Consider the following 9,339-nt stretch of genomic DNA (forward strand, 5'->3'; position numbering starts at 1 on the left):
CTTTCAGCAATAGACTGCTGCACCCTCATTGCAGGAAGGAGCGCTTCCACAGATCCTTCCTCCCATCAGCTGTCATGCTCTTTAACAAAACAAATGGCTGAGTGTTAAGACCTACCGTATGCATGCATGCACATCTATGTGTTTGTATGTATGTATATATATATATGTATGTATATATGTGCTTATATATGTATGTGTATGTATATATATATATATATATATATATGTGAATGTATGTATATATGTGTTTATATATATGTATGTGTATGTATGTATATGTGTATGTACACATATGTGTATATGTAATGTATATGTATATATTTCAGCAACACGCTTATTTATACATTTATTCATGTATTTATTTATTAACTTACTTATTACCTATCTATATATCTCTAAAATGCCTTTCCTATTTCTGCATCCTCACCCTCTTGCTACTGTGACAACGAAATTTCCCGAAAACGGGATGAATAAAGTTATCCAATCTAATCGGAAGAAACGAGACCAGACATACACTGACGAAGCGCTGTGTGCTTTCAGGAGCTGGAGTGCGCCGTGTCCATGGAGGAGGACAACCGACAGGAGTGGACATTTACCCTCTACGACTTTGACAACAATGGAAAAGTTACCAGAGAGGTACTCGTCTTCTACCCAAAGGGTGGGCTCGAGGAGGAGGGATTTAGACTCTGAAGACTCAAGTCTTTGATCAATGAAATAACAAGTAAATCAGACAAGCATCTGCCAAAACATCTCCACTCTCACGAACATCTGGAATTTTCTTTTATTAATTAAGCTACAGAGCTAAAAGTCATCTTATTTCACGAATAAAACATCAAAGTATGAGCGCATACCTGCAGCAAGGCTCGAATACTTCAGGGGGAACGAGAGACGTTAACAAACAGCAAATATCTACAAGGCTCTCCTGTATTCTCGATATTTAATGAGACACATTTCAACCAAAAGTAGTAGTTTTACACACTAATTACATGATGGAATCTTGTGAGAGTTTTCAAAAATAAATTAAGACAGATAAAAATTTATTGAAAAAATTATTTTTGTAACTATATGACTTTGCAAAGTTGAAACCGATAACGTAGTGGAAGATAACTAAGTGTGGGTGTATGCCTCAATGGAAAAAGGGCAAAACAATGGCTAAATTGAGGTTAGCGCGTGTTAGCATGTTTTTTGCGGATGTCTTTTAAAGTAAATTGGATTTAAAAATAATCCATTCACACAGTACTAAACCTATTGAGCAGAATTTTTTTTAAATGATTACTTTTATTTGGCGAAAAACTGCAATGGAAACAGCTGCTTTTTTGTCTAAGAGGATAAATACATGAAGAAAACAGGCAGAATTAAAACTGTAATCCCTCGAAAAGCGCGGTTAATTTAGACCAGACACGGCCGCGGTAAACGAAAAACCACGAAGTAGGATCACCCCCATTATTACTCCCACAATACATGATTTCGCGCCTATACAGAGATACAAGTACAATTAACAAAAAGTGTATATTTATTAAATATTACAGCTATAAAAGACGGTGATGTATTAATATCTAAATATAATGTGTATATATATAAAAATGTAAATACTTTAGAGACTATGCAAAATAAATAGTTCCTTTCTGCTTAATATAAATCCCCCCCCCCCCCCCCCCCCCCCCGAAAAAAAAAATCAGGTTAATGGGAGTTTTAGTCCAAGTCCTTTGTCTTCTTGTGGCCAAAGGTCCATATAAAATGTAAATACTTTGGAGACTGTACAAAATAGTTCTTTCTGCTTGATATAAATCCCATTAAAAACATATCAGGTCAATGGTAGTTTTAGTCTAAGTCCTTTGTCTTCTTGTGGCCATAGGTCCATTGTCCGCGATATTCGAGGGATTATTTTAATACAATACTACATCACCCTGAGAAACGGCAAAGAATGCTAATTAATTTTTGGTCTATTTATGATTATGTGGCATAAATACCAGTTAAAACCCCATTGCGGATTTGGACAAAAAGCGAGTCTGCTCTAAAGCCACCACATTGAGATAAAAAGTGGACTGTCAAGAACCCTCTCCAGACTTGTTTAGTCTTCTTTTCCTGCCGGGTAACCCGTGCTCGGTCTGTTGAGATCCAACAGAACACCCAGAAAGTGTTATGTTGTGTGCATGTGAAGCCATTGCCGGTGGCAGTGAGACTCGCGAGACGGCAAATTCTTTCTTTTCTCGCTCCTTTTCATGCCATCGCGCTACAGGAGTTTTTCCATTGGTTGTCATGGCCTGAAACGGAAGCGAGCACCCGTTCTGGCATTTTTGCCTCTTTTGTAGTAGGGATCCACTCGCGATAGGTGTATAAGAGACCGTATAAACACATGTTAAGCTCATTTAAATTTCTTATGTGTAGAGTAGTCATCTTTGCTCTTTGTGAATATCCTTCCAGGACATCACAAGCCTCCTCCATACCATCTATGAGGTGGTGGATGCCTCTGTCAATCATTCGCCAAGCAGCAGTAAGACTTTGCGGGTCAAGTTGTCTGTATGTCCAGATTCAAGCCAGCGGTGGAGGAGTTGCACGCAGGGAACAGGTACGCCTGCAGCAAGGTGTTAAACTCTACTTTGACGTGGGCCACTTTGTTTAGTTCACAGGGTCATTATGTTGGCCCACCCATCTAAATATTTAACCTACAGACTGGCAGTAAAACTTAGGCTCCTACGATCAATGGAAAACTAACTTTCATTCATTCAATCAGGGAACATCTATAAATATCCTATTTTTGCTTTATGATCCGTAAAATGAAATATTAATTTTTTAACTAGATTTAACCATTTAAATAAATAAATACAAAATATTCACATTTTTATCTCATATTTGGCCGTTATACTGTATATTTACATGGTTTTGTTAAACAATTGGGAACATCTATAAATATCCTATTTTTGCTTCATGATCCGTAAAATGAAATATTAATTTTTAACTAGATTTAACCATTTAAAGAAATAAATACAAAATATTCACATTTTTATCTCATATTTGGCCGTTATACTGTATATTTACATGGTTTTGTTAAACAATTGGGAACATCTATTTATATCCTATTTTTGCTTAATGATCAGTACAATGAAATATTATTTTTTAACTAGATTTAACCATTTAAATGAATAAATAGAAAATATTCACATTTTTATCTCATATTTGTCCGTTATACTGTATGTTTACTAACAATTGGGAACATTTATAAATATCCTATTTGTCATGTATTATATGTGTGTATATATATATAAAATGTATATATATATAATGTATGTATATATATATATATATATATATATATATATATATATATATATATATATATATATAATGTATATATATAATGTATATATATAATAAGGGAAATACAGAACATATTCACCTTTTCACTTTTTTATCAAAGGGCTATACATTTTTTTGTATATATTTAATTGAAAACATGAAGTCGATCCACATGATTTAATTACTGTTGCGGGCCACACAAAATGATAGGACGGGCCAAATTTGGAGCCCGGGGCTGTCCGTTTGACACCTGTGACCTCTATAAGTGTAAAGGAGGAAAAAAGAAGTCAGAAATTAGGCAACATTTACCTTTCCTTACCACCCCTCATGAGTGGAAAAAGTAGCACAAAAATACAGACATCTGTATTTTTACCCGCTGCCATCTATCCTGTTGTTGCGGTTATAAATACGCCTCGAGAGATTCCGACATGGCCCGTTTGCCTTTATGCTAATTCCAGCCCGCGTCAGATCTGCCGTCTTTATTGTTAAACTATTTCTCAAGTCTCTTCTAACTATTTTCCCCCTATTTGATTTTGAATATGCCGGGAGTTGAAAATAGAATAAATGAAGCATTGTTTTCTTTCTTTTTTCCTCTCTTCCTCATTCTCTGTAAATCTTCAAAGAAAAACCCAGAAACAAAGGTCGCTTTCTTCTCGTATGACTGTTATTGTCTACGCGCCGTTGTGTGTGCGCTCGCTCGTTCTGGTTGATAATAGCCTTTTGTGTTTCCCCCCCATCGCGCAGATGCGTCCCACCCCAGAGAGCGAAACGACAAGGGCGCCGAAGACCCCAAGAGTGCGGACAAGAAAAGTCGAGCGCTGATAAGGTATCCTTTTTTGTGTGTCAAAGTCATCATCTCAAAGAGAGTTTCCGAGATTTGTAAATCCCCCCCCCCCAACAATGTAGAGCAAGGGATCGAGTGTTTGGTCCGTGACAAAGCTCTCGCTAAATGAGCGTTCTAACCTCATAACAGGCGCCACCACAGTGACCAGCACAACCACACCCAGCCCGGCTCTCAGCGCAACTGCGTAGACGAGAATCTCGAACGACGGAACCACTACTTGGACCTGGCCGGCATCGAGAACTACACATCCCGCTTTGGAGCTGGTCAGTGGACGTATCATCTGCGGTTACTTAAGAAAGAAATGTACCATCAACTAGGGGAAAAAAATCTGAACTAGTGTCCAACAAATGTTTAACATACATGTTTTCCTCTAATGCAGTGGTTCCCAAACTGGGGGGCGCGCCCCCCTAGGGAGGCGTAAAGAGAATTCAAGGGGGGCGTGAAGTCATCTGCTAAAAAAAATGTTTAAATAGATTATAAGAATAATAAAATCAAAGAACAAATATCTGCCATTAAATACATGCAAAATATGATTATAGCAGTCACTCCAACGGTCCAACCCGTTTTCTATTAAGCTAGTTTTTGTTACACGTTTTGAACGCGTCACTGATACTAACCACACTGACGCTACTGAGCGACTCGTCACAATCTCGCAACCCGTCAACCCGAGCACATGTTCACCTTGTCCACAAACAGAGATCTGTTTTCCTGAACAATGCTAAGAAATAAATGCAATAAAATGAAATAAGTTCACATGAGCAAAAGAGGAAGTGGGAGGGGGGGCGTGCGGGTCTACTGGAAGCAAGAAGGGGGGCATCAGGTAAGATAGTTTGGGAACCACTGCTCTAATGCAAGGGTGTCGGACTCAGATTGGTTCGCGGGCCGCTTTAACGTCAACTTGATTTCACGTGGGCCGGACCATTTTAGATATAATATTTAGATTTTTTTATTATAAATGGATTAAAAGAACTGGATTAAAAGCCCTGAATATTCAGTTTTTTAAATAGATCTAAATCAATGTTTATTTGAGCTTTTTTAAATATATTTTTAGATTTTCATTTTAATTTGATCCTAAGACAGAAAGTCGGCACTCATGATTTACTTTCCCGGGCCACACAAAATGATGCGGCCGGCCAGATTTGGCCCCCAGGCCGCCACTTTGACACGTGCTCTAATGTAAAATTCCTCTTTGTTAATACTAGAACAGGCCGGGCTGCCAATTTCTCCCGAATTTTCAGAGTTTACCCGGCCTAACCCTTATCCTCCTCATCATGCCCACCCAGGAGACACTTTTCTCCCCCAAACACCAACCGAGGCCCCCAACCCAAACACTAACCCAAAGCCTAACCCAAACCCGGACAAGTAACGCAAACTCCGGAACTCCCGACAACCTCCCTAAACTCCGGCAGAAATCCCCAAAAATTGTCACTTAAATGTTTTCTGAAGCAACCATTTCGAAAAAGCACCAAATTTCCAATTGAAATGTCTCCAAATTCACACTATCGTTAATGGCTTCTGGATCTTAATTCCACATTTTCCTAAACCGATTGCATAAGTAGCCTCTTTCGCTTTAACGTTTTCGTTTTTGTTTCTTCCCATTGAACTTTGCACACAGGCAATTTAAAAAGTTAATTTTCTGGAGTATATATAAAGAGCAAATACTATAGTAGCCACCCCTGCATTTTGTGCGGTTTGCACCAAAATAAACAAAACCAAATCATTTTTTTACAGTGATATGAGCTTTTATTGCAGGGTGTCTGTGGCTACCGAAAAAGTCCCCAAATTAGAATTTCCAAACTGGAGGCATTAATTATCTTTAAACATGGAACATAATCCTTAAATCCACCCATCAAAGACCTTAAAGATGTATCGTCAATTAATTAAAGTGCGCATCATGTACTTTTCCCAATTATTATTTATGCAAAAACCTTAAATGCCATCTTTCAACAGTCAAAATCACATGACTTTGCTGGAGTTTCATTGAAATTAGTAAAAAAAATATAACAAAATAAAAGTACATGAAAGAAATGTTGAAAACACACTACACACCGATGAACCGCTGATTGTGTTTTTGTCCCACAGCGACTACAGAGCAGTCCAAGGCCGAACCCCAGAACCGCTCGTCCAACCAGACCCGCTCGCGATCCCACGAACCGGAAAACGGCCACTCCCACCATCCGCCGACCCTCCACCATCGCCGTTTGCAAGCCGTCGTCGACGCCAATCCCCTGGAGGGCAACCAACCCGGACGCAAGCGAGGCCAAGACTCTGGAAAAACGGTGGTGCGCTCCCCCAAAACCCACAACCGCACCCCCGCAGCTCAACTCAGCAGCCGGGTGATGCGGAACAGGGGTGGCCCCGTCCCCCCGGCTCTCCCCAGCCAGACGCCGCCTCACCAGTCGTCCGCCCCTTACCGCAAACACAAGCAACGCTCCAAGGACCACCAGGGGTGCCACGCACTTGGCGCCATTGTCGGACCCGGGCTGGAGAAGGAACAGGTGCGGGAGCTTCCCGGGGTTCTGGCCTATGAAGGCCGGCTGGCGCAAGTGGTGCAACGGCACGAGCACCACCACCACCATGAACACCACCACCACTACCACCACTTCTACCAGTCTTAAACGGCCACGCCCACGTTGGGTTCCTTCACACTTACGAGCTACACTTGTACCAATCCTGAACGGCTGCCCTACTTTGGAATATTTTAGAACCTATTAGACATAGCCGGTTTGGCAGGTCGTTGGTGTCTTGGGCTGAGAGACCACTACAGTCCCCCTCACTTCTACCACACCTAAGGACAAGTCCACCACCAATGCTACTACAACCCAATGGGGGACCCATGGGGTACTCCCTAAAAACAGGAAGTAGAGTACACCGAAGCGTGCATACCTGTCAACCTCTGCCGATAACTGCCCTTATAAATGATTATGATTCCCCTTACAAACCCCCCAAAAACCTTACAAACACCGTACGAGTCGTACGGTGTTTGTAAGGTTTTTGGGGGGTTTGTAAGGGGAATCATAATCATTTATAAGGGCAGTTATCGGCAGAGGTTGACAGGTATGAGCGTGACCGGACATTTGGTCGACGGACACTTGGTCCCCGGACGTTTCGTCGAACGGACGTTTGGTCGCCGGATTCGCTCGCTCTCAAAATTATAATCATGAGAGAGAGAGAACTGTCCGTCGACCAAACGTCCGTTCGACGAAACGTCCGGAGACCAAGTGTCCGTCGACCAAACGTCCGGGTACCACACCGAAGCATTAGACCATCACCCTCGCTTGCCACGTTTTAGGACCCTCAAGGAGTTACTTCAACCAGCCGAATGCCGACCAACTCGGAACTCTGGGAACTTCTCCTCCAAAGGGACGGACGGGTCAATGTAGTATGGACTTACCATCCCAAATACCCGTACAAATACGATCTCTTCGATCAGTCTTCGGCGGCTACGCCACTTTGTAAACCCTCCTTCGACACAGGAAGTGGGATTAGCCCAACGGGGGACCCGTTCAGATCTTTTTGACTTAGAAAGGGCGTCCCCACTAGAGTACAACCACTTAGAACGAACGACCGTCCCACTCTGGGAGACCTTTCTCGACAAGTGGAGACTGGGACTGACACAGTAAGTTAGGGAAGCATCAGGGGACATGTCTTAGAATCAGTGTTATGGACAGATTAGAGGATCAAGGACCACAGTACTGAGGAGGGCGATGTCTGGGACCGCAGAAGGGTCCCCTGAGACCCAAAGTCTCAAAACCCTTTTTTTTTTACACAGATGTGGTGCTAATGGAATGTACTGAGGCCAACCCAGGAGAACTTTTCTAGACCACTAAACCAAGAGCCCGAAGTAGGACTGTGATGTAAAGATATTATGAAGGACTGTTTGTGCGTGTGTGTGTGTGTGTGTGTGTGTGTGTGTGTGTGTGTGTGTGTGTGTACGGCGCATTCACCACCGTCTGTCAGAAAAACCACTTTGTGGCCGTGCAAGTATTTAAAGTGGAAAATGAAGAATCCAATTTGAGTATCCCTTAATGGTGAAGGTAAGGTTGGAAAAAAAACCCACATTTGCTGCTACCTCTAATTTAATCCTAATTTTGATTTCTTTTTTTATTCAATCTGCAGTAGCGCTCCTTACGTTGACTAACGCTAACTGTATATAGGGTGTTTATATATATATATATATTTGTATATATATACTGTGTATGTGTGTTTATATATACACTATATATATACAGGTATACAGTGTATGTATATAACTTTTTTTCTGAATTTTATAAGCTTTATTGATAATGTGACATCAGCGCTGTAAAGCTCCGTTTTTTGCTTCCACATTTTTATGACTGTGCAAAAGCCTCCTTTTGTATTATGGTGACTCACTCTCTTTTTGTCAGTCTGATTTTTCTCTTTACACTTTTATACGACATAATCACTCCTTTTTTAACGACCAAATGACTTCAAATCTCATCTCGTAACAGTGCTCGACACGAAAGCGACGGGAGATACTTTGAAGGACATAAATGGGGTTGAAGACCTTGACGAAAATGAAGGTTGAGAAGGAAAAAGGTGGTTTAGTAAATAAATGAGCCTTTGCCCATCTGCCGTCATGCTAGTCACAATTTACACTTGAGTTTTTTTGTTCTCGATGTATTTTTCTGCTCTTAGGACTTTTTTTTGTTTTGTTACAATACAGTTCTACGTAATTCTATTTTGTTAAGAAAATAAGCGAAATTTGTGCTTGATTTTTCTGTAAATTGTTCTCAAATACAATAAAAGTACCAGGAAATAGTTAAAATAGTGAGTTTTTTTTTCTTTCGGATTTTTCACTGGAAAGTTAAGAAAATGTATTGACTTGTTAATATATTAAAAGCATTTACAAGATGTATAAGTGACTTATTGTGCGTTTTTTTTTAAATTTTCTTTCAAAAAATGGGGGTCAAAAAGTTTGTCATAGGATGTTCAACATTGAAGAGATTTTGACTAAATTTCTTATTTTGCTATGGTGAAAATATTCATGTTTGTCATAATTCTCACATTATTTTGAAGTTTCCACCTCTATATTGACCTCATCAGTCTGGTGTGTTCAAAGATGATGTTTATGATTAATCACAAGTAAGATCAGATGTGAAGTTAATTAAAAACAAGCTCACCAAGTCCTTCTTTTTGTCATTGTTTTTCCAACAGATTAAGGTCCCTCCCTGTTT

General features: G+C 40.4%; 1 protein-coding gene across 1 annotated transcript in view; it reads left to right on the forward strand.

The window, feature by feature from the left end:
* Positions 1 to 7,049, forward strand: part of nkd1 (NKD inhibitor of WNT signaling pathway 1) — a 30,205-nt gene extending 23,156 nt beyond the window's left edge. The window contains exons 6-10 of the mRNA XM_077588852.1: positions 541 to 636; positions 2,425 to 2,569; positions 4,042 to 4,123; positions 4,271 to 4,404; positions 6,224 to 7,049. Of these exons, the coding sequence (XP_077444978.1) occupies positions 541 to 636; positions 2,425 to 2,569; positions 4,042 to 4,123; positions 4,271 to 4,404; positions 6,224 to 6,759 (993 nt within the window). The 3' untranslated portion in view covers positions 6,760 to 7,049. The remainder of the gene's footprint in view (positions 1 to 540; positions 637 to 2,424; positions 2,570 to 4,041; positions 4,124 to 4,270; positions 4,405 to 6,223) is intronic.
* Positions 7,050 to 9,339: the final 2,290 nt, after the last annotated feature.

The sequence above is a fragment of the Stigmatopora argus genome, chromosome 2, assembly GCF_051989625.1.
Source record: "Stigmatopora argus isolate UIUO_Sarg chromosome 2, RoL_Sarg_1.0, whole genome shotgun sequence".
NCBI lineage: Eukaryota > Metazoa > Chordata > Actinopteri > Syngnathiformes > Syngnathidae > Stigmatopora > Stigmatopora argus.